This window comes from Sebastes fasciatus, chromosome 3 (genome assembly GCF_043250625.1).
Source record: "Sebastes fasciatus isolate fSebFas1 chromosome 3, fSebFas1.pri, whole genome shotgun sequence".
NCBI classification, from domain to species: domain Eukaryota; kingdom Metazoa; phylum Chordata; class Actinopteri; order Perciformes; family Sebastidae; genus Sebastes; species Sebastes fasciatus.
The window spans coordinates 18,809,858-18,836,474 of NC_133797.1; the positions used below are offsets into that span (position 1 = coordinate 18,809,858).

General features: G+C 39.3%; 1 protein-coding gene across 1 annotated transcript; it reads left to right on the plus strand.

Annotated features, from left to right (window-relative positions):
- Positions 1-4,525: 4,525 nt before the first annotated feature.
- smad1 (SMAD family member 1) lies at positions 4,526-25,732 on the plus strand. Its single transcript, XM_074629405.1, has 7 exons — positions 4,526-4,618; positions 15,802-16,368; positions 19,155-19,445; positions 19,559-19,675; positions 22,379-22,600; positions 22,826-23,082; positions 24,121-25,732. Exons 2-7 carry the CDS (start codon positions 15,969-15,971, stop codon positions 24,262-24,264), a joined length of 1,431 nt encoding a protein of 476 aa, XP_074485506.1. The 5' UTR covers positions 4,526-4,618; positions 15,802-15,968; the 3' UTR covers positions 24,265-25,732.
- Positions 25,733-26,617: the final 885 nt, after the last annotated feature.

Below are 26,617 nucleotides of genomic sequence, written 5' to 3' on the forward strand. Positions count from 1 at the left end.
ACTGTGTCAGCTGGCGTAGTGAATACTGCTAACAGGGAGAAGGTCTCTCTTTGTGATTGTTTGAGTAGCATCCTTGCCACTGATACAGCAATAATAAGTATATAAGTAATATGCTATGGTAATTTTAATTTTTAGTGCTCACATAAACGATCCCAGCAACTGCATTAGTGAATTTGTATGATGTCAAATATAATTTGCTTCATGTTAGCCACCTTAAAAATGCAAATACTTGCATTGTGGCTGCTTTATGCAGCACAACGACAGGATGGCTGACACTCTTCAGCCAGGTATTAAATTTGCCAACAAATCTTTTGAGCATCTGTAAGATTTTATTTGTGCCTCTTGCAATGGTTCCCAAATTATGTATAAAAACTATATCTGGTGGATATTTAATGGGCTCACTCTACTATTTATTATATATAGGCCAACAAGTAAATAAACAAAGACTTTATTATTTCCCCACAAGGATTGTATTGCTGGCAGTGAGGAGATGGCTTTGAAACAGTATTAAGACCTAAATTTAGATCAGATTTACAGACAATATAATTAATTATCATTATTATTTTAATAATAAATAACAATTCACTAAATGTATATCTGTGTATCTATTTGTTACATTCTGTTTTTACACAGTTAGGAAATCAATGATTAGGTCAATCCTGATGATCCCAGTAACTTAACACACAGTGAGGCATACAGCTTATTAATTAAATACTGGTATTGGCCGATACCCAAAGCCCAGGTATCGCTATTGGTATCCGTACTGAAAAAGTCGGATCGGTGCATCCCTAACTATAAAGTAGCATAACATAGAAATATCACAAGTAAAGAACAAGTACCTCTAAAGTGCTCTTAAGTAAATGTTATGGAAGTTTTTATTGGACTTTATTTGTTGTAATTCGCATAACTTACTCTGTAAATACGTATTTTAAGGTTTACATGTAAAATGATATTTACACATTTGTGCATCTATTTCTACATGTGGAATGATATTTGCGCATTTGCAGATCGCTTCCTGTGGATTTATGGGCCACATGACATTTGTAACTTTCCTCCTGTTTGTTTTGTGCAGATCATGGTACACATTTGTGGAATGTCTTCTGTGGGTTATAACTAATAAAGTCCAGTAAAAACTTCCATAAAATGTAGGCTACTCTGTCACTTTTCACCAAAATACTGGGGTTAATTTAACCAGTGTTTAAACAAAGACAGCCACTGTACAAATATCAAAGTAAATCTTTATGGGAATATTACCATTTGATTGCACTGTTATAATGAGATTAAATGCCATAAAGCCTGATAGAGTCTGCATAAACTCAGTAGCCTCTTCCTTATAGCATTAGCTTTTGCATAGCAGCAGCTATTCTTCCTGGTGTCCACATAGTTTACATGGTGACAATACAAAAATACACATTCACACTACTCATTATACACTAACATAACACATTGTAATACACGTCAACTGTAAATAAAACAATAACAACTGACACAGTTTAAATAACAAAAACACAAAGAAAATAGAAAGGCTCCGACTGAATCTATCATGATCTAACAGATAAATATCATCATTTAACATTTAACATGGAATGGCCCATAATACCATTACACACCCAGGAATACTTATTAATTACTAAAGTTTATTCTTATGTAATGCTCTTTTAGTGTTTTTTTAAAACCATATATATCATTTTGTTGTGTAATATGATTTGGGAGTGAATTCCATTCTTGCAAGGGAGAGCTAGAGAAGTTACTCACGTCTGGTTTCCAAAATAAGGTGTTCACTAGAAGTGCACTCGGAGAGCGCAGACCTCCGCCAAGGCAGGTTACAAATCCATAGCGGATTTTTGGAGTTATCCTCCAAAACCCACAAACCAACAAACCAATGCCGGTGAAAAAAAAAACTCCTTCCTAAGCCTTCGTGCTTGGCGGAGGTTACAAAGGGAACTGTATATACAATATACATATATATGGAAATAAGATTGATTGGATTATATTCACCAGATGTATAAAACATGACATGTCCATTATAAATTAAAAAGAAAATACCACTAATTTGTGAGGGAAATGTAATAAATAATTCCTGACAATGACTGATATATTGGACTTCAGGACATCTCTGACTATAAACATGCTAAAAAAAATCAAACATTTGAATGTATTAATTTAGATATTTTCCAAAGTAAAGGTCCCTAGAAGTGTATGATTTGACTTGTTCCCATGTCTAGTCGAATCGGCACCCAAGTTGTATATTGCTGTACTTTGACCTGATTTTGTTTTGGATCTTGGTAAAGTAAAACAACCTGCAGCAGCAGCATGCCTTGTGGAATGATTGTGTGTATCTGTACTAAGGGATAGTTTTTTGTGATGAATGTGCAGCTGCTTATTGTGTGTGTGTGTGTGTGTAGGGAATCCTTCAACTAAAAAAAAGTTCTATTCCTAGTCACAACCATCACCCTCATCATCCTCATCATCGTCCTCCCCTCTCTCCTCCTCCTCCTCGCTCTGTTTCCCAGATTTATTCACGTGCAGCTCGCTCCCGCCTCACTCAGACATTCTGTCGCCAGCGCCGTGACGTCACCTACAACAGGAGCCTCCTCCGCTATGAGCGCGATCCCTCCGCCTGTCTTCAAGACAATCTAGTCCCTCCTCACCGCGGCGACCCTGAACTTCATTAATAAAACACAAATACTGAAATACTGTTTTTTTTTTATCACATCACCGAAGATTTTTCTTTTTTAACAATATTTCTATTATTTGACCCTATTATTCTAAGTAATTAAAGTATGCATCTGCGAATTAACACTATTCCTATAATATTCACTCAAATACCTGTAGTGTATATTGTACTTGTCAGGCATTTTTAACTTCCTATTATCTGAGGAAGTATATATTTTTTTGTGACAGGAAATTCAGCTCTGTTTTGATCAGATAAAATATTATCTAATCAAAAGCTATTCTGAATTCTTCTTAAACATAACTCACATTATTTCTGATGCACATATGTATGTATGGGCTGATTTAGCTCACTTCTGAGGAAATGACACTTTATGTCCTCTGCTGCTGCTGCTGCCCTGCCTGAAGGCTATTTTCATGCATTATCATGCAATATTAATGAGATGGTTTGAAGAACTGTTGGAAGTTTCACTCTTGACATTGCACAAATTATCCCTCTACAATACACCACCAGTGCAAAAACCTGCATCGGGACTGCATGGGCTGCTTGTGCATTATTGTCTTGAGGTGAGAAGTTGAGATGATAGCATGTATAAGCATGCTCCTGGCAACATAAATAGTGCTTATCATAACACAATCAAAGCAAGAGGGGGAACTGAGAGGCCGGCTTAACACGGTGCAGTTCAGGAGTTCACTGCAGATAAAACCACTCAGTTGCCAGTCTATCAGTTAAAACTGCTGCTAGATTCATTATGTGACACATACTGCATCTTAATGAACCAAATAGCTCCATAACATGTGTTTAATAACTACAGTTTCATCTTCATTCAGCAGTATGGCTGAACATTTACTAGTGCTATACAACTGATACCAGCTTTCAGAGTGATTTAACCCCAATTTATGGTGTTTTTTAGTGTCCAAAAGCTGCAACTTCTACAATATTCCTACCAAAACCTACTCGTTTTCTGTAATATACATTAAGCTAGCCTACATTATTAGAGGACTACTATACTTCTGTAATTCACTGATGTTTTTTAACACATAGTCTAAACAATTAGCTTACACATTAATGAAAATGTGGCTTAAATGTGCAGCTCTGGTCTAAAACTTGGTGAAAAAGAGCTGTTTTTATTTAGTAAAAACACAGAGAGGAATAATGAATGGATGCTTCTGCATGGCTCAATCATAGCCTGGAGGTACATCATGGAACTGATAGTTTAGTTATGTCCTATTTAAGATGATTTTTTTTTGTATTTTGGGAGGTACTAGGATGGGAATAGTGAAAATCAGATCAGAAAAAGTCCTTAAACTCCCATATTGTGCAAATATATGGATGTCCTGCAGTGCAGAGACCCTCTTTTTCTACTTTCTTTCTCTCTCAACTGCATCAAAAAAGCAACATTTCACCACCTTTGCGACAACAAACTCAGACATGTCCTATAAGTCCCCATTTAAGATGATTTTTGTTGTATTTTGGGAGGTACTGGTGTGGGAGGAGTAAAAATCAGATCAGAAGAAATCCCATATTGTGCAATTATAGGGATATCCTGCAGTGCAGAGACCCTCTTTTTCTACTTTCTTTCTCTCTAAACTGCATCAAAATAAGCAACATTTCACCACCTTTTGCAACAAACAAAGTGAAAAAATCTGAAAAGAAACTTCCCCGGTGGTGAGAAAACGAGGAAAACCCGCATTGTTTCACAGTTACATAATCCCTTTCCACTCAGTGAATGAAGATGTTGAAGATGTGTGAAAAGTAGGTCTTGTTATTGTCGGTGGCTGGCTGCAGCTCCACCGCGGAGTGATACTGGCGCTCAGCGGAGGGTGAAGCGGCTCAGAGACTCACTGACGCCAGGCGGAGCAGACCGAGGACAGCCAGAGACATACACACACACACACACACAGAGAGAGAGAGAGAGAGAGAGAGCGAGCAGAGGAAGAAAAGGTACTGTAAACTTTTCATTTATATTGTTCAACGTGCTAAATGAAACGTTTCTTTATGCATATTTTCTTCTGTTATAGTGTGCATGTCTCTGTTTTGTAGGGAATTAGATTATAGGTTATAAACTGAACAGTGTGTCAGCTGGCAGCTTCAAACTTTTCGTCCTTTTCTTCACAGTTTTTACACTAAAGCTGCACATTTAAGTCTCATTTTCACGAATGTGTAAGCTAATTGTTTAGACTACGTGTTAAAAAACACAAGTGAATAATACAGAACTATAGTAATCCTCTAATAATGTAGGCTATCTTACTGTATATTACAGAAAAAGAGTACGTTTTTGTAGGAATATTGTAGAAGTTGCAGCTTTTGGACACTTAAAAACACCATAAATTGGGGTTAAATCACTCTGAAAGCTGGTATCAGTTGTATAGCACTAGTAAATGTACAGCCATAATGCTGAATGAAGATGAAGCTGTAGTTATTAAACACATGGTATGGAGCTATTTTGGTTCATTAAGATACAGTATGTGTCACATAATGAATTGCATGGTCTATGTATGACATGTCAGAAAATTGCCCAATGAGATGCCTTCAAATTGCTAAAAACCCAAATATTTTCAATTTACTGATTCAAATGATTGATAAATTATCTTTTCAGCTCTATACTGTATAGTAGTATGGTAGTATAGGGCTTTTTGATTTATTAAACTACAGGATATGGATTGATCTGTGGTGCATCATACACTTGTTAACTGATTATAAGTTGATGTCATTAAACCAGTGTATAATGAATAAGGTAATATACATGCAGTATATTCACACATGCCATCCCTTCACATCTTGCCATTTAAAACAAAAAAAAAGATTCATCATTTTACTGTTTTGGTTGATGCAGACTTGCAGAGGCTATTTCAACTGGTGCACCAGTATGCTGCACAGGACATGTATGTGGTTTTAGTCATGTGTCAATGTGTTTTTATGAATTTGTGTTAGTGTGTATGTGAGAGATAGATGGAGAAAGGAGGGAGAGTGAGAGAGAGAGAGACCTACAGCAGCTAAGGCTAGATCTCCTGACATTATTGAAGATGACATATCAGATTACCCAAAGGACAGGAATTTGTCCTTGTCCGTGATTTACTTCCAATTGTTTTTTATCGTTCCTGCATTCTCACGGTATGCAGCTTTAAATTTGGTTTTAAAATTAAACTAAATGGTGTTTTTAGGATTGAAATGACGGGTAGTTTTATATCAGGGTGAAGCCTCTTTAGTAAATGGCAATGCAGATATGACTGTCTGATGATTTTATCAGCTTAATCTCCTTCTTTGTGCTTACAAAACATAATATTATATTTGTCTCTATAGGCCTGTACCTATAAGTCAAAATATCTTAATTAATACAGAAAGATTGTTTGATTTTCAGCATGTATGTAGTCAGAGACGTCCTGTAGTCAAATATATCAGTCATTGTTCGACATTATTATTATTTATTTTTTCTAGGAACCCAAAAATCAACGTATAAAGCCATTCCCTTCTCAAATTAGTGGTATTATCTTTAATAAGGGACTATGTAATGTTTTATACTTCTGGTTAATATAATCTAATCATTCTTATTTACATATATGTATTTTGTATTTTTTGTATTTTTGGATCTATCTATCTATCTATCTATCTATCTATCTATCTATCTATCTATCTATCTGTGATCATAGCAAAGGCAAAAAACTACTCAACAACAAGGTGTAAATATAGGTTAGCAGCGGCAGCATTCCTGTATCCAGAGAGTCAGTCACAACAGTAGTGAGCAACGTCAAAACCCTCCCGTGTGTCTGCACGGCTTGGACAACATAGCCTGCTGCCATGTGTCGGGGTGAGGTGTCCACCCTAACACAACACTAACCCAACACTGAGTGCCAAGCATGGTTGAGATAGCTGCTTGAAACCCCCATGTGTTTGCTAGTTATGTCTGCAGTCGTGTGTGGGACTGGTGTGTCTGGGACATTAAGAATCTGATCCCAGTTCAGCCTTTTAAAGTCATGTTTTCCAGTGTTTGCTCTAGGGTGACTAGCTAGATTCCTCTCACTTGTACACCAGCGTAGTCTTTACCAGGTCAGAGCTGTGAATGTGTTGGTGTTTGTGAGGAAAAGTGACCCCAGCGAGTTTAAGGAGCCTCTCAGGTCAATGCCATGTCTAGTCGCTAAGGGCAGCACCTCATGTCTGACTGGTTATTTCAAGCTTCGCTCTTCCACTGTTTCATAAGACACGAGTGTCTGTGGTAAATATCTGCATTTGCTGGCTGCTAAGGCTGGCTATTATTGAGCCTCGATACTTTTTTGGAACCGATTGACATAGCTATAGTTGAGCTCAGGATGGGCTGACATATCAGCCAATATTAGGTTATTGCAAATACTGTATATTAGAGATTATTAAATTTCTGGAACTTATTTTGTATAAACTGCCTGGATTACAGTTGTGTCAGTGTAGTATCAATGTGCCCATCGTTACGGCTCATTATTTTCTTTTTTTTTCTTTTTAAGAAATCTGGAAATTTATAAATGTTTATTTTGGTTATTAAACCCAAGTGAAAATGGGATTTAAAAAAGATCTGAATTTTAAATAACAGTGCAAACAGTAGTAAAAGTATATATTTTTTGAGTACAATGAAATATTTTTTAGGTCTGCAACTAACGATTATTTTAATTGGAGCGCCCAGTGCTTCAATAATTTATCGATTAGTTGTCAACTATTAAATTAATCTCCAATTATTTTGATAATCGATAAATCAGTTTGAGTAATTTTTTAAAGAAAAGAAAGTCTAATTTCTCTGCTTCCATCTTCTTAAAAGTGAATATGAGTTGTGGACTAAACAAGACATTTAAAGACGTCATCTTGGGCTTTGGGAAACACTGATCGATATTTTTCACCATTTTCTGATATTTTATAGATCAAACAACTAATCGATTAATCGAGAAAATAATCAACAGATTAATCAACAATGACAATAATAGTTAGTTGCAGACCTAGTTTAAGGAATAACAGGTTTTGTTTACTAAGACTAGGGCTGGGCGATATGGAGAAAATCAAATATCACAATATTTTTGACCAAATAGCTTGATATCGATATTGAGACGATGTTGTAGGGTTGACTATTGGTGCTTTTACAAAATATTCACACAATGAGATGTTTGATAATGAATCATCAGTAATGTGGATATAATGACTAAGTGGGTAAAGACAAATAATAGAACAGCTACAACAGGCTGGTAAGTTCAGAAAAATACATCACTTTACTGTAATGCAGCCTTTAAAAACAGGAAAAGACAACACTTATGCCATCTTACAATGTTACGATATCCAAAATTTAAGACAATACCTAGTCTCATATCATGATATCGATATAATATCGACATATTGCCCAGCCCTAACTAAGACTGCAACTAACGATTATTTTCATTAACGGTTAATCTGCTGATAATTGGTTGGGTGAATCATTTATTCCAGAAAATATCAGAAAATAGAGAAACATGCTTACCACAATTTTCCAGAGCCCACGGTGACGTCTTGAAATTGCCGTCTGTCTAACAGTCCAAACCCCAAAGATATTTAATTTACAAAAATGTAAAACAGTGAAATAGCTCATAATAAGTCAATCTTTTTCAATGTGTGGCCTCAGGTGATATTGAACTTAACGACAGCTGCTGCTCTAGAGATGCTTTCATGCGTCATTGCTGTGATTTGTATATGTGAGAAAGCATATATTGCATCCTTGTAGTGTTACTCTTTACTCAGTAACGTCCCCTTGAAGGCACTTAATCGAGAAATGCTCAGTGAAGAGACACACAGATTTATGAGTGTTTTCCACATCTCTCTCTCCAAAACAATCACTCTGTCTTATGTCTCTGGCTTTGCCGTCACTCTCACTTTCTTCCTCTCTTTCTCTTTCTGCATCATTCCATCCTCTTCCTCTGTCTCTCTCTCTTTATCTACCACTCTCTCTCTCTTCCTGCACTCCTCTGTTTATAGCCAGTGGCTCCATTGAGCGGGGGCTAATGGAGGCCCCATCCAGGACCCTGCTGATAAATAATGTAGCTTCTTTATAATGCTCCGTCCCTAGGGAGGGTCCAGAGAGCATCATTACTGCCTCCTCATCCTACACAGCCCAGGCCTAAATTGATTAACAGACACTGGAGCGGTGCAAAATGATCCATGGGGCTAGTGTAGTGGCTAACAGCTCGCACCAGGTGGGTCAAAGCCTCCGCCTGTCAGTGTCGCATGATCCCATTCTGTGCTCCCATTAGCCTCGGTCTCCGTCCGGTGGGCTAACTGATGGCCATAACAAGCTACCGCTAACACAATAGCGAGAGAGCATTGCCCGGCCTCGGCTGTAGGGAATGTCAGAGTGGCTTTTATGGAGCTGTTGTGTAAATGATGGTGTGTGCTTCAGCTTTTATAGGGAGGAGAGCAGTGGCCAAGGCCTCGTTGTGACTCCTCATTGACTGTGTGAGACATGGTTGTTGTGAGGCTCAACGTTTGATGACTACATACAGATATTTGATGCAAGGAATACATGCTGATAAATCATTCTACAGAAAATTGATCTACATTAGGGCTGCAACTAATGATTATTATCATTGTTGAGCAATCTGTTGATTATTTTCTCGGTTAATTGTTTGGTCTATAAAATGTCAGAAAATGGTGAAAAATGTTGATCAGTGTTTCCCGAAGCCCAAGATGACGTCCTCAAATGTCTTGTTTTGTCCACAACTCAAAAAATATTCATTGTACTGTCATAGAGGAGTAAATAAACCAGAAAATATTCACATTTAAGAATCTGAAATCAGAGAACTTTGACTTAAAAAATGACTCAAACCGATTAATGATTATCAAAAAAGTTGTTGATTAATTTAATAGTTGACAACTAATCGATTAATCATTGCAGCTCTAATCTACAATGAATGAAGTTAATCATGTAAGTTATCCAACACCCAAATGTTGCTGCTTTTTTCTGTTTTGTACTATTGCAAATAGGGCTGCATATTGGCAAGAAACAAGGCGATACGATGCGTATCATGATACAGGGGTTACGAATAAATATATTGCGATATAGGTTCAAAGTTCAAGCGATATAGGTTTAAGGTTGCGATACAAAGCGATATATTGCGATCTAAAAAAAATCCAATTTTAGGAAAATTGTCATAGTATAAAGAACGCCAAAATATGCATACAATCTGAGTAAAATAAGTTAATTTTTTCATGCATTCAGAACAGTGTGATCTGCATTTGAATTTATCACAGTCCCCGTAACATCCAACATCATAGCACTACTTTGAGAGGTCACGTATCTTTGCAAATGAAATGAAGTATTGGCTGAGTTAATCTTTGCATGTAAACTATTAATTAAAAATGAATACTTTGCTTTTGAGAATCAATACAGTATCACAAAACATTTCGATACTTGATATTTTTTATATTTTCTTACACCCCAAATTGTAAATGTGTTTTGGGCTGTTTGTTGGACAAAACAAGCATTTTAAATATGCCACCTTGAGTAATTGATAAATTGGAAAAGTTAACTGACAATGGAAAATAATCTGTAGTTGGACACCTTAAGAGAATTGTGAGTAGGAATCTAAATTACTGACCACATTTCAGATTTTCACGTTCAATGTTTTTGTCAGCTATTACTTCAGTTGGAAAACAACCGAACCAATCAGAGCTTTGTAGGTTGGATTAAGAATGGGGATGTCATCTCCCTGGGCCAGTGCCAGGGAAATAGATCCATGAAAAATAGCAGCACAAATATGGCAACAAGAATTGATGAGATCAATGCAGCTGTACAGGTTGATAGTAGTCAATTTACAGAAATAACTTTTGATTCAGCATTTTTCTTTGATCTGGACTGCAAACTTAAATCAGCTAACATGAACACATCAGGAAGTCAAACAAAATGGCATTTTATTATGATTATGAGGGCATTTAGTGATCAGAGTGTAAAGTGCTAGAATCAAGATCTTTCAAGGCGACAAAATGAAGGACTTTTATTTTGCATTCAGATCAGATCAGAGCTTAATTTATTGTATTCAGAATTTGTTTTGACAGACCATCTGCAAAACTGCCTGCATTTGAACACCAAGTCTATTTAAAGTGAAATTTTCAGAGAGTAGTTCGGAAAGTTGGTGCACAAAAAGCCTGTTTATGTCACGCGAACATCCTAGTCTATACATAGGTATGGGAACAGGGGGGCACAATGGCGCCTTTATATTTTGACTGCCTCACAGACAACTCTAAACTAGCATTGTCCAAAGAACCAACACAAAGCCGTATCAGACCCTTTAAATAAGCATGCGGTCAGGCCAGCAGTCAGATATTTCTAACTGTCAGGATTGGAAATATCCAAGAGATATGGTCTCCAGCTGCAGCAGAATGACAACAGAGGACTGTGAAGACTGCTCCAGATGTTACTATACAGAACTTTCTGGAATCTCTCATCTGAAATGGATTAAAGGTCGTCTTTCTGCAGCTATAGTCCTGATAGCACTGGCTGTTACTGAGAGGCCATCAAAGCAGCTTTGTGGCCGGAAGTGGATCAAAAACACTCCCTGTATGTGTGAAGATGATATTGCAGTTATAGTCTTTTGAACTTTATGTTGTATTGTTGTGCACCACACTCAGCGTTCAAGTACGTCTGTTGCTCTGTGTGAAGATGTGCTGCACCAGACACTGTCAAGGTCACAATGTAGTGTGATACATCGGCTTTGAACGTTTTGAAAATATTCAAGATATTACAATATCAATAATGAAACTAGTTTATACATCTAGTTTGAGACAACAGCACAGAAATCCAGAAAATATGATGGCGGAACAAAGGACGAGCAGAGGCTGTAGTACCCTTGAGATTTCTGATTAAGGTTGGGTATTGAACCTCTATACCATACTTTCTAAGCACTGCATGAAATGTATGCATAGCTGTCACATATCAAAAGCAGGCATTAATTGTTTGGTTAAATTTGTAATCTTGCTTAGAAATGATTAATCGAATAGTTGATCGACAGAAAATCAATCTGTTTTTCATAATTCATTGTTTTAGTCCTTTTTTGAGCAAAAATGCGACGGTTTCATGGTTTGAAAATGTGCTTGGACATGTCAAGCAAATTTAATATGTTAGTCTGGGCTCTGGGAACTTGTGATGGGCATTTTTCGTCACTAGTGTAGAGCCCGTGTGACCGTTCGGAACAGGCTGATTGCTTGGCTCCAAGGAAGTGCTGCTTGCAGCGTTGTTGAGAACCGCTCATCACTTGCTGACTCCAGGAAAGTGAAGGAAGCGAAGTAGAGTTTGGTTGTAACGTTAGTGTATCCAGCATCCAGCAGCTGCCTGCTGCAGACGACATCATCGTCTCAGTCTGCGGAGCCCTGAAGCCCCGCCCCCACTCCTGCCCAGAGTGCTGGTCACTTGTTTATTCAAAGGTTATTAATATTGAACGTGTCACTTGTCCAAATTGCACCAAATTTTACAAAGGTGGTTGGTATTTCCCCAAGAGATCTCAACACGGTTGCCGGGTCACAAACTTTCTCATTTTACAGCTAAACAGTACACTACAAGATGATTCTGAAAACATTTGAGGTGAGAAACAGGCATTAACGTAACAGAATATTGATTCATATTTGATCAGCGCTCCCTAGTTTGACCGTTTGACCGGAGTTTGTGAGTGATTGACGGCCGGCTCATAGGCGAAAGCTGGACGGCAGACTCCAGATTAGCTCTGACTGGTTGTTTTCCTCCGGTCTGTGAAATCCTGCAGATGCCATTAGGAGCATCGGAGGACACCAGAGGACACAGAGGCACATGATTTCTTTCATATTACCGGTCTCATGCTGTACTGTCAGGATATAGTGACCGTTTTATAAAAATTACTTTTTGTAATCATATTTGCTCCAACTCTACGCACTGCAGCAAGTTTAGTCTATTTAGTTTAGGCAAATTTCTTGTACAATAGCTGCTATTGGTACTGCAACGCAGGTATCAAAATATTTCAAAGGATGCCCAGCCCTGATAACGAGAATAGTTTGAGGTTTTTGAAGTTTGAGGCAACATTACTGCAATAAACAGGCGGGAACAGAGGCCACACCCATGACATTTCTGACCCATCCTCCTCCACTTCTAACAGTTTCACTGCAAAGGAAACTGGTGAGAAAGAGAGAGAGCGAGAAAGGAAGATAAAAGTCAGGGGTGGCCCGTTTAGGAAACAGACTTTTTCTCTCCCGCCCTGCACCTGTGGAAAAACCTGCAGTTCTCAGCAAGAGGAAGTGATGTCGCTGCTGTGCAGGCGATGACAGATATAAAGACAAAACTACACAGTCTGTTTCCTGTCTCTGTGATGGTGGAGAGTTTTTCTCTGAGGTTGCTAGGAGTTTGTGATACCATAGTGGGGTCTTGTGGCACATGTTGAGATATGTTTTCCCTTGATCTCATACATGTATACACACACACACACACACACACACAATCTCACATACACACAATCTCACATACACACACACACACACACACAGACAACCCCAGTGTCTCCTCCCATGTCTGTTAGTAGTTCAGCGTCACTTTTGATTAGCCAATGTGATTCGGGTGGCAAAGCTAAGTATAGGTACAACTTGCTGCTTTCCTGTCAGTGTGGTTAGTGATAGTAAGAGCCCCCACAACACACACCAAACACACACACACACGTTGTAAACGTTGTAAGCACCTGTTCTCATCAACTCCCCTGCCCGTTTGTCAGTATGATGTAGCCTACACATGCAGTAGCTGACAAAGATAGAAATCGCTATTCATCCCGTAATTTGAAGGGCCAAGAATAACTACAGAGCATTCTTAATGATGTATTTGTTCCTGCTCGTAGGAAATCCAATATACTGCAGGCTTTACTGTCAGAGAGCGATGAATCCTCACCCGTGAGTCAGTGCGGATAAAAGGTGGTGGAGTTCTGACAAGCTGTTTATTTGATTCTAGGACTGCATCTGAACATTCGTGCTCATTCAAACCTCAACCATAACTATGTTATATCTTCCCTAATTGCATTCAGAAAAAAAAACTTGAAAAAGAAGGTGCTCAATGCGCTCTTGTTTTCCCTTTTAAAAGCTAGAATGTGTGTATGTCCTGGCTACTGAATTGGTCCCGTGGGACCCAAATGAATGGGCACATTTATCCTGGGGTCCACATGCACTTCCTTTTTATTGTCCTGCACATTGCCAGATTCCTGCCCCAAACCAGTGTTTGTTGGTTGGTGGTGTTGAAGCTTCATAGAGCATTTGCCCCAGCAGGCGGCTCATTGAGAGTCTCCATCTGAAAGACCTTTTCAAATTTCACATACATGCAGAGTGGCAGACACTTTTTTTTTTTTGCTCTAGCTGCTACTGAGTTGTGTTTATGAGAGAGAGCAACATAGAGGATTTTAAAATCTTTCAGTTACAGTCATATCAAGTAAAATGGATTGGCATTATGGGTAAATTGAGTTTTATATTGCAATGTCTATATGAACCAAAGTTGACTCGCTAACTTCAGGGCTAACCCCTTTAGTAAACAGACTGTGGCACACATTAAGAACACAACCTGTGCACTGAATTATTCCTTAAAGGAGTTTGCTACTTGTATAACCCATTTTGGTTTAAAAAGCATCGTAAAAATACATAATTCCCTGATTCTTAAGCCCAGCGGAGAGTCAACTTAGACCTGGTTCCATCTTGAATGTAAATATTTACTGGTTTTCCTTGTCTACTATGATAGTAATCTAAATATATTTGGGTCTTCAACTGTTGGTTGCAGATATAAGCAATCTGAAGACGTCAACTTGGGCTCTTGAAAATTGTGGCTGGCATTTTCCATGAATTTCTGACATTTTCGTGCACTTACAGTATAACTCCTTTGGTGTTGGCATTAGTGTTGAAACAATTAGTCGATTAAGTGACCAGTCTATTGTCATACAATTAATTGACTACTATTGTGATTAGATCTTTAACGATTAATCAATTAATTGTCGACTATTGAATTAATTGCCAACTATTTTGATATTGATCAGTCGGTTTGAAAAAGTCTAAATTCTCTGATTCCAGCTTCTTACATGTGAATATTTTCTGGTTTCTTTACTCCTCTATGACAATAAACTGAATATATTTGAGTTGTGGACAAAACAAGACATTAGATGACGTCATCTTGGGCTTTGGGAAACACTGATCAACATTTTTCAACATTTTCTGACATTTTATAAACCCAACAACTAATTGATTAATTGAAAAAATAATCTACAGATTAATCGACAATGAAAATAATCTTTAGTTGTAGCCCTAATTAGGATATACGGTTAAGCCATTTAAATCTATATAAATCAATCTAGCTCCTCAAATAGGAGGATTTGCTTTCTGACATTTTATAGACTCAAATATTTGGATGATTTATTTGAAAATTGATAATTGATTAATTGATAATGAACATAATCATAACTTGCAGCTAAAGCTAAAACAATTAGTCAATTCATTCATGTTTTGTACTGATGTTCAGACAAAAGAAAAACTTAAAAGAAATATGTAATTTTAAGACGTTACTTTGGGCTCATAATGTTCATTATTTACTGACGATTTGTGGGCCAAACAATTTGAGCCCAATAGCTACAGTATGAAATAGATGTTGAGGGAATGGACAGGGTGGCAGATTTAACCTGTGAAAGAGTATACATGTCTGCAAAGTGAATCAGATTTTAATCCTGCACGCCAAATTCCTTTAGGTTTCGTAGGCTACATACTGAATGTGAAGTCCTTTACTGTAAATGACATTAGTGACTGGTGGTAATGCGACAAGCCATACGGACAGGAAGCTATCTGGAGAATGCCTGGTTGGGGTGGATGTTCACAGGAGCTTGTCTGTTCTGACTCCTCTGCCAGTTTCCCAGAAGCCACGACTGACATGGCCATAACGGCTATAATGGTGACATCATCGCCTCATCAAGGGTTGTTCCGGCAGTCTTCTGATGAGACGTCAGTGCTGCTAGTAAGGCAAAAGGGGGAGAGGTTAATGTAGACCATAGTTGCTACAACTTTGTTAGAGAAAGGACGCAGCAAGCAGGACTGCAGATGTGCATTTGATATCTCTGTTAGAAGAATTGTTTTACTCCTAGATGCTAACCTACCTCTCCTTTTTCCTCTAGTGACCTCAAGAGGACCTGATTTTACATCTTGTAAGCTGAGGATTATCTGAAAATCCAAAAGGACAAACTCTCTTTCACCCTTTCTCTTATAAGACTGGACTTTCCACCATCGCTGCTCACACTTCTTTTGGACAGAAAGGAGAGGGGAGGAGGGCGGCTTGTCCAACATGAACGTCACCTCGCTCTTCTCCTTCACCAGCCCGGCGGTGAAACGGCTGCTGGGTTGGAAGCAGGGAGACGAGGAAGAGAAATGGGCGGAAAAGGCAGTGGATGCTCTGGTTAAGAAACTGAAAAAGAAAAAGGGAGCCATGGAGGAGCTGGAGAGGGCTCTGAGCTGCCCGGGTCAGGTCAGTAACTGTGTGACAATCCCCCGCTCCCTGGATGGACGGCTGCAGGTGTCCCATAGGAAAGGTCTGCCGCATGTCATTTATTGTCGAGTGTGGCGCTGGCCCGACCTGCAGTCCCACCACGAGTTGAAGGCCCTGGAGTGCTGCGAGTTCCCCTTTGGCTCCAAACAGAAGGATGTGTGTATCAACCCCTACCACTACAAACGAGTGGACAGTCCAGGTGAGTGATATGATCCTGAAATAAGTAGTTATGCACCGATCCTATCCGGGCCAATACTGACCTTATTAAGTATTAAGTGCATCAGCCATGATGTGACGTGTCCCACATTGTCAGTGTTATTATAAAACCACAATCAGTTACATCACTTAGTGGGGCAGCTTAACTGAAATATTCAGAAAAATTGTGCATTATGCGATAAAAGCAACACATTTGGCACAGTCGTAGATTTATATGTAATGAAAAGATATAGATATCAGGGTGCAACATCCCCATTCTTATGTTTTTCCTAATAAAGGAAAACAAAAAATACTTAATGATTTGATTTAAATTGAATTTCAAGAACTTTTGAGCTTTTCTTAAGTCAAGTATTAGTCCTGGAAAGAAGTTCCTGGCTTTCTTTTCTAGTAATGACTTATGCAGATCTTCACTTATTTTACTCTTTTTCCCCCTGCCTGTTAGAAATAACAAGAAAAAACTTCACACACCTTTTATTTACATGACTGATTTACAAAATGTTAGGAGAGGACATTAAATCCAGTGTGAAATGACTTCACACAAGGCAGCAAATTAAAATCATCAAATTACAATTATATAAAAAATTACTCCAATGGATTACATTTCCTAATGAAATAGACAAAACCAACTCCTATAATATAATATATAAGAAATAAAAAGACCATTCAAGGAAAATCACATAAAAAAAACTCAATAAAATCAGGATAAGTTCTCCGATAAAACTATGTTTAACTATGTACATTAACTATGGGGCGTTCACTGCAAAGGTAGTGCAAAACTGAGACAAATCAAACAGTACTCTTACTAAACAGAAAATGAGGGTCAGCTGACAAGATAGAAACAGCTGTGTGCAGGGTGCTAAGTGTGTAAATGGCCAAGTGTGCGTGTGTGTGTGTTCGTTCATGTGTGTGGAGCAGGAAATTCCATCTGGGGGAGAATGAGGGCTTTGTTTTAGGCATGCTCTGTGCTGCTGGCCTTTTTTTTTTAACATTTATGCACACATGTAGACACACACAGTCTCACACACACACACTCCCGCACTTGCATGTGTGTTACAAAAACCAGGATACACACACACACACACACATGACGGCACGCACAGTTTCTCTGAGGACGGCTGGAACAGGAAGCCAGTCACCCACACACAATGGGAGGAAAGAGTTGTTGCCTGCCTTGCACACTTTTTGTTTTAGCAGCGGGTGGAAGACGGAGGGCTAAGGTGATTAAACCCCACAGCACCTGTCTGTCCGCACAACCCCCCTCCCCTACTGCCCTAACACCACCCGCCTACACACACATCCTGTCAATCTCCCGGCGCTATTCATCCAAACACCTGCTCCACATATAACCTTTGAAATAAACTGCTACATTGATGCATTGGCCCGCTGCAGCACACACGGGCTACCTGCAGGAACACTGACAGCAGCGTGGGCCCCGTCTAACATTTCAGCACCAGCTTTATTTATCTGCACAGGTATTTATAGACACAAGTGGAGCGTATCTCTGTGGTTTGTATGTACAGCACCTGAATAGCCCTCACATCAGCCAGGATATTTACCCCAAGTGATGAATTCCTCAAGAATGGCTCGCCTCAAAATGTCTTTTCAGAGCAGAAACCTGAGAGTGTGGGCCAAATACTGCTGGCTAAGACCAACAGGCTGGAAGCTGACATTTGAAAAATGCAGGGACATCTGTGTTCAGAACGGAGAAACATGGAGAGAGCCAGAAAGAGATTTTTTATTATGTTAAAATTCTTTTTGGAGTTTGTATGGATAGGTTTCACATGTGTGTGACTGTACACAACGTCTACAGTGCTGAAACAATCAGTCAATTAATCATAGATCCGAGATAGACAGAATAAGTTCCTCATTAATCCCAATGGCCGATTATCACAGTAGCCAAGTCACGTACATCACAGACCAATAAGATAAAGACACCCAAGGAGGTAGCTAAGAAACAAAATAGAATAGATGATGCAAAAAACGAGTACTGCCTTAAAACCCTTAAAAGTCCTGCTCATTGATTTACAACATGTCCTACAATGGCCTCATACACCAGACATGTTAAAGGGAGAGCCACCATGGTATAAATAGTATGGCGGTAGATCATCTCACGGTTTATGGCGTTGTATCACCTACTCCTAATCAGAATACAAAGAGAGCCTGCGACAAGTTTATTAAAGTCATAGTAGTAGCGCTTAAATAGATATATAGATATATAGAGAGACTTTCTTGATCCCAAATTAGGAAATTCTTGTGGACTTGCTATTAAAAAATGGTTATCAAAAGAATGTTTGGTTTGACTCATTAGTGGAATGAAACTAAGAATTGTTGTGTTTTCGTTAGCTTAGAATGAGCCCTTCATATCTACATCAGGCCCCCAGGAAGAGTGCCGGTCGTTGATGCCAATATTCTTAGTGGCCAAAAGCGGTACTACAACTTCTGTGTCCAACTGGGCCCAAAAAGACTTTTTGCCATAGACTTATATTGGGAAAGAGACATCTGTAACTCAGAGGATAATTTTTCTTGAACAGCCCTTATTTAAATCATTAGGTCCTAAAAGTTGTAAAGCGCACTAATAGCCGAATCCAGAGTTATTTCCCTTCCTCCGTTCATGTGAATGAGACCCAGACCGAGGCTGGAGCGAGGGCAGGGAGGCGGAGTTAGCAAGCCGACATGCCGCCAAATCCTCCGCACTGTACCTTTAAAGAACTGCTGATGCATCAATGCACTTCCTGTTTTAATCGTTTTTATGTCTTTCTCCCTCTTCAGTGCTGCCCCCTGTGCTGGTACCTAGGAACAGCGAGTTCAACGCCAAGCATACAATGTTGCCTCGCTTTCGCAACCCTCTACAACAGAATGAGCCGCACATGCCGCAGAATGCCACCTTCCCAGAATCCTTTGCTCAGGCCAACACAATGCCCCCCAACACAATGCCCCCCAATTTCCCCACATCGCCAGGAAACAGCTACCCAAACTCGCCCGGAAGCGGCAGCAATAGCGCTGCTACCTTCCCTCATTCACCATCCAGCACTGACCCCGGCAGTCCATTCCAGATGCCAGGTGAGATCCAACAGTGAACTTTTCTTCAACATTTCCTCCTTTTCCTCCTTTTCCTCCGTACTGAACAACAACTCACTTCTCTGCTCTTTGTTTTTGCCTCCTTCTTGATGCAGAGACTCCCCCTCCTGCCTACATGCCCCCAGAGGAGCAGATGACTCAGGATTGTCCCCAGCCAATGGACACCAACCTCCTGGTTCCAGCCTTGCCTATAGAGAGTAACAACCGGCCAGGTAACCATGGCAGTTACTATCTCACACTCATACACCCGTCCTTGTGTTCCCGGTGATATCATCCACATAAAGCTGTGTGCACCTGCCTGCCTTGATCTGCAGGTGCAAAGATTTCTGGGAAGTCTGTTAGTTTTCAACGTTTTTTCCTCTTGTGGTCCACCTCCAAATTCAAAAAAAAGAAAGAAAAACCTCAACTGAGTTGGTATGCCCTATCCTGACAGATAAAACCTGAACAGTGTGTGGAAAGGATCTGCTGGTTTACAGTGAGGCTCTGTCTGTGGGTGCGAGCCCATGGGAAGCTCAAAGCCTCAGCAAATTAAGCCAGGCCTCAGAGCAGTTTTATGAGGTCTATAAAAGCTGGGGCTTATGTCATCTCTGCTGGTGGTAATGACTCGAAACTCGTTAACGATAAGATTCACTAATTACCTCCGAATTTCAGATCTGAAATGTGGTGCAATAATTGCTGCTATCTTGACTTTGTGGTTTGGGCTTTATTGTGCTAGAGACCAATCTGAACCCTGCATTCATGAATATGTAATAGACCATACAGTACAATGGACATGAATTGGACTCTTTAGCCATCTGATTTAAAGGGAAATTCCATAGTTTTTGTAGTGTTGGTCTTCATTTTTATCAGTAATGATACAAATTATACCTGCTAAATTAATGGCTGGGATCGGGGAGTGCAGAAGCATTGCTAAAAGTCTGATGGATTAAAGTTTAAAACAAACCCCCGGGTTAGATAACTTACTTAGAGGAGAAAACAAAGGCAAATTATAAAATAATTATCTTCCATCACAGTTTACAGGCTGACTTACTGGTATAACTGTTACCTACTGTACTTAATGTTAACTGAGGTAACACTTAATACAGTAGGGATTATTACCGACATATCAGGTGATTTAGATCAGCCTTTTTTGCTTGTGACTCCTGTGACTTTATACAAAGCATGTCACTAGAGCTGCAAGGATTAATCGATTAATCGTTTAATCGATTAGTTGTCAACTATTAAATTAATTGCCAACTGTTTTGATAATTGATTTGAGTAATTCTTTAAAGAAAGAAAGTAAAAATTCTCTGATTCCAGCTTCTTCTTTTTTTTTTCTTTAGATTATTTTTTGGGGCTTTTTAATGCCTTTAATGATGGTGAGAGAGACACAGCTATGAAAGGGGGAGAGAGAGGGGGTGACATGCAGCAAAGGGCCACAGGTTGGATTTGAACCCTGGGCCGCTGCGGTAAGGACTCAGCCTTGGTACATGGGGCCCCTGATTCCAGCTTCTTAAATGGGAATATTTTCTGGTTTCTTTACTCCTCTATGACAGTAAACTGAATATCTTTGAGTGTGGACAAAACAAGACATGTGAGGACGTCATTTTGGGCTTTGGGAAACACTGATGGTCATTTTTCACCATTGTCTGACATGTTATAAACCAAACAACTATAACTAACTACTAAAATCTAGGAAATAATCAACAGATTAATCGACAATGAAAATAATCTTTAGTTGCAGCCTTAATGTCAACTTGTGACCCTTTATTACATCAGACATGTCTGTAAGTGATTTTCCCTTCTCACAATGATTTTTAGAGGCACAATGTGGTAAAATATTCAGTATTTCAAAAGAAAAAAGTACCAAAAACAAGCAATTTTGTGCAGGAGAATTTTGTCTTTTCTCATTTCATATTCTGGTGATCATCTCACAACCTCTTAGATTCATCTTGTGACTCCGTGTTGAGGTTTCACTCCCCCAGGCTGCAAGCCACTGGCTAATCTATTGGCTTGTTTACTACTACTACTTTAGTGAGCATGATGTCATCACAACTGATAGAAACGATGGCCAAAACAACAGAAACTAAACCCAAGTTGTAATAAACCAAACCTTTTCCTTAATGGTTAGATTTATGCCCCGAGCACACCATGCAGGTGTTTGCAGTTAAATGATTCTCACCTCACATTGGAATAACAGCTGAACTTTGGTCTGAACTTTAGTTTTCCACACCTGACCAACAAAATATTTTTACTTTTTTACGATCCTGCACTCAAGGCCCAAAAATGTCTGCCCACACATGGTGACAGCAGTAGTGGGAAGAGCTGTTGAAATGTTTGCTGAAGTGGGAGTTTAGGGAGTTTTTTTGTTTTTTTCCTCAAGCTGCATCCTGTACAGGGGAGCGGGTTTCTATTGTAGGCCAGTTCTGGGAAGGGGACAGACAAAACACACCTGCTAGCCAGTGCCACGCTACAGAGGAAGTTTAGGAGAAGTATGTGCTTAGATAAACATGATTTATTCTTCTCTCTCAGAGTGGGCGAGGCCAGCTGGCACTGGCTCAGAGAGCATGGCCAGGCACCGTCTATTGACTGTTTTTCTGCTCAATAAAGGCTGGCACACAGACCTCAGACAGTAGGCATACTTTAGGATGCGTCTGCATTGATTTTGGTCAGCATAAATGTACACAAATGTAGCCAGTGGGTCCAATATATTTATTCAAATCATTGTTATGGGCTATGAGGGACAATTTGGAAGAAATAATTGTGCGGATGAGTAAGATTTACAGCTGAGCCTCTGTTGGCATCAGTGGCTCCTGGCAGCTTGTCTGTACAGGAGTCTGCTCCGAGGAGTCTTAAATGTGCATTAAATGTGTCTGCGTCTGTCTCTGCGTGTACTCAGCTCACTCCTGTGACCTGTTAATGTGTTTCCTGCGCAGATGTGCAGCCCGTGGCCTACGAGGAACCCAAGCACTGGTGCTCTATTGTTTACTACGAGCTCAACAATCGTGTCGGAGAGGCGTTCCAGGCGTCCTCCACCAGCGTGCTCGTCGATGGCTTCACAGATCCCTCCAACAACCGCAACCGATTCTGCCTCGGCTTGCTCTCCAACGTCAACCGCAACTCCACCATTGAGAACACCCGGCGGCACATCGGCAAAGGTGCAGTATAGGAAAGCCCGTCAATGATTGCAATGCACCGACTGTCAGCAGACGAGACTAAATCAATTCATGTTGTCTATGGGAACAATAACAACAAATTGAGTAAACATTCTAGTGTATTGATTTTAAGATGACCACACTGATGTTTTGGGGGCTTTGTTTTTGCTGATGAAAGTGGCGCTTCTCCAGGTGACCAACACTTTATTCTCTCCCGCTTCCTCTCAGGTGTCCATCTGTATTATGTTGGTGGGGAGGTGTATGCAGAATGTCTGAGTGATAGCAGTATCTTCGTCCAGAGTCGCAACTGTAACTACCACCACGGCTTCCATCCCACAACTGTGTGTAAGATTCCCAGTGGCTGCAGCCTGAAGATTTTCAACAACCAGGAGTTTGCTGAGCTGCTGGCCCAGTCCGTCAACCACGGCTTCGAGGCCGTTTATGAGCTCACCAAGATGTGTACCATCCGCATGAGCTTCGTTAAGGTAAGAATTATCAGAATTAAAGAAAAGAACTCTATTACATTTTTGGACCGTAATATATTTCATATAAACTAACTGGATGGCATGTGAGTCAGTGTTAAGAAATAGTATCAATGTGTCCTTTGTTAAGGCTCATTGTTATTTAAGAAATCTGTAAATTTATAAATGTTTAATTTGATGATTAAACACAAGTGAAAATGGGATTTTAAAAAAGAATCTGAATTTTAAATAACATCTACTGTGCAAACACTCTGTAGTTAAAGTATAATTTCTTTGTGCACAATGTAATATTTTTAGGGCTGCAACTAACAATTATTTTCATTGTCGAATAATCTGTAAATTATTTTCTCAATTAATCGATTAGTTGCTTGGTCTATAAAATGTCAGACAATGGTGAAAAATGTCGATCAGTGTTTCCCAAAGCCCAAGATGACGTCATCAAATGTCTTGTTTTGTCCACAACTCAAAGATATTCAGAAAGTATTCACAATTAAGAAGCTGGAATCAGAGAATTTTGACTTTTTTTTTCTTTAAAAAGATACTCAAACCGTTTATTGGATTATCAAAAAAGTTGGCGATTAATTTAATAGTTGACAACTTAGCGATTAAATGTTGCAGCTCTCTTTTTTTAAGTTTGTGTTTTCTCCTCACTTTCTCTACTTTCTATGACTTGATGCGTCTTCTTAACTATGTTAGTTGTAAGTTGACTTTTTTCTCCGCAAAGTGCAGTGAACAGTATCTTCAGACTTCAACAACTTTTGGATGCTCTAAGACACAAAGTCCGGGTAGAAATCAATCAGTTTAAAGAACAGTTTCCATCTGTTTTTAAAGTCTAGTTTTATTCTCAGTGAAAATGTATAAAAACATAAATCCATTAACCTTTTTTTCTTAATTGGGCATAAACATCAACGTTAACATAGGACATCTTGATACAAAGTAGAATCTTAACATGAACAGAACTCAACACTGTGAGCAGTCCAAATAACATTTGAACGAGTCTTAGTGGCATAATTCAAAGTGATGTGTTTTCATGTGTTCCAGGGCTGGGGAGCAGAGTACCACCGCCAGGATGTGACCAGCACACCCTGCTGGATTGAGATTCACCTGCATGGTCCCCTGCAGTGGTTGGATAAGGTGCTAACCCAGATGGGCTCCCCCCACAACCCTATATCCTCCGTCTCCTAGGCTTCAATGTCCTCAGCCCTGTGGCTGTCCATACCCCAGCATTTTGGTCCTAAGTAGCAAGAATAGGGTCACAGAGTGGCTTGTGGTTCAGCCAGTCTGCCTTTTCCGATAACTGATAGAGTTTTTTTTTGACTGAAACACAAGCTGATCTGGGACCAGTAGGGCTGGGCAGGTTGTTAAATGGTTTGTTCTCTACTTGAAGGATGTCTGAATTGGGCACATTTACAGTCTGGGAGAGGAGTAAGCAAAGCGAGCGTGATGCAACTGGAAGATACTTGATCTTTGTGACCAACTGTAATAATTAGACCATCACACTCATCATGACGCAAGTATCCTCCCTGATCTTGCTCCAACAAACGTCTCTTTTTCATTGTTCTATTATTCTGACTCATTACTAGTTTTCATCTAAATATTCCCTCTAAAAATCCAGATATACGTGTGTAGTTACAATAATTACGGGACATTCCAGGTCACCAAAATTGCAGTCGGCTGCTGTCTACTGCCTGACTGCGACGAGGTTGGCATGAAATGTACTTACGACATGTAAAAAGTTAGCAGGGACTTGGAGGTCGACCAGTATGACTGAAAAATTTTAATCATCTCCAGATACTGGAGAGTGTTCTTTTTTTAGGCTAATAAATGAAAGCAGTACAAATATCAAAATAAAATCCCATATCACAGATCGTGAAAAATAATATGAGGGCAAAATTAGGGGGAGTTTGAGAGTTTAGAGGGGTTTAGTGTGGGGCATGGCACTAAAAGGGCATTTCAGACTATTCAGAAAAATGTTTAAATGTTGCTCATCTTGTGTTACACTCGTGTTTCAAATGAATTTTAAGAAATAGTGTATAGATATATTCACTATTAGAATATGTGCTGTGCAGTCTGGTTTTGCAAGGCATAGTTTGGTTAGTGTAGTGTTACACATTTAAGACTGGTAGCTGAACACCACATGAAGCAGAGGCAAATACAAGTGCAGTTTAGTTTGTCCTTTTGCTGTTTACTCTGCAGCAAAATCAAACGTGTCAAATACACATTGAGGACATAAATATTTCAGTGACTGTGCTTCATTCTCTTATTACATCGACTGAGCAAAACTTGTAAAATGACTGTTATGGGAAAATGTTGAGCATTCAAATTTTAATTGTTGACTGAGAAAAGGGTATCAGTTACTGATGTCCCAATATGATTATTTTTTGTTTTTATAAACTGCAGATTTTGCCATTAATTTCTTTTATGCTTTGAGCAATCCTCTTTGCTATTAAACTGTATTACTCTTTACATTCTTTTTGTATTTTTTGAACATGTTTTGTTTGTCGGCACTTTCACACATTGCCTCTTTGTTTTGTTTCATTTTTTTTCTCCTTCTTTGTGTTTTCGCTCAGTAAAACTCCCAGAAAAGCAGTTTTATTCCATGAATATCAAGCCTCTACTGGAAGATTCAATAAATTTGTTTCATTACTTGCAATTTCTCTGTCTCTTTTATGAACACTGTGTCAAGACGTGTGTATTTGTGTGCCCGTCTATTTAATTACAGGCCACCCATGCAAAGAAAATATGCTTCATGGTATTGTCAGGGACTTTCAAAAACATCAACCACTGTGTGTGTGTGTGTGTGTGTGTGTGTGTGTGTGTGTGTGTGTGTGTGCATGTGGACGCAGACCTTCAATTACAACAATTACAAGTGCATCTGAAAGCCAACTGCACTAATGTTAAGCATGATTGCATTTTCCAGTAAATTGCAGGAAAATGCATGAAATGATGTGTTCTCCTTTGTTTTATGGGGCATATTGTGACAGTGCTGGAACAGTTACAACAATCTTCCAGGAAGCTCCCCTGGAAATCACTGACTTAAGTGTGTGTGTGCGTGCTGGAGCTCCATGTGACTGTACATGACGTGGGTGGTTTGGTTGCACAGTGGTTAGCGCTGTTGCCTCCCAAGAGTTTGCATGTTTCTCCCAAATTCCACAGACAGGCACGTCAGGTGGACTCGAGACTCTGAATGTCTGTGACTGAAAGAGTTGGTGAGTGTTGGTCTACCCTGCGTGTTACAGCCCTGTGATGTACTGATTATCCATCAGAGGTGTCGCCCTTCTTTCACTCCAAACTCTGAAGACCAAATGTTAACAGAGCTCTGAAACACTAAGAAAGGTGTCAATTCTCTCTTCTTTCAGGAAACATGCAGATTTGTCTCGCAGTATAGTCCCTGCATTTTAATGGAAGCAGATTTTTTATTTTTTTTTATCATAGTTTATGGTTTTATTTCTTTTCAGTATTGCAAGTGTAATTCTAACTCAGATTTCCATTATTTTACTCAATGAAGGCCCACTATTTTTCTTTTATGTTAATGTCT

What these genes read in the sequence shown, in the direction of transcription:
- smad1 (XM_074629405.1), top strand. Translation starts at nt 15,969, where the DNA reads ATGAACGTCACCTCGCTCTTCTCCTTCACCAGCCCGGCGGTGAAACGG. An exon ending in CAAACGAGTGGACAGTCCAG is followed by an intron (nt 16,369 to 19,154) that starts GTGAGTGATATG and finishes CTCCCTCTTCAG; the next exon opens with TGCTGCCCCCTGTGCTGGTA. An exon ending in CAGTCCATTCCAGATGCCAG is followed by an intron (nt 19,446 to 19,558) that starts GTGAGATCCAAC and finishes TTCTTGATGCAG; the next exon opens with AGACTCCCCCTCCTGCCTAC.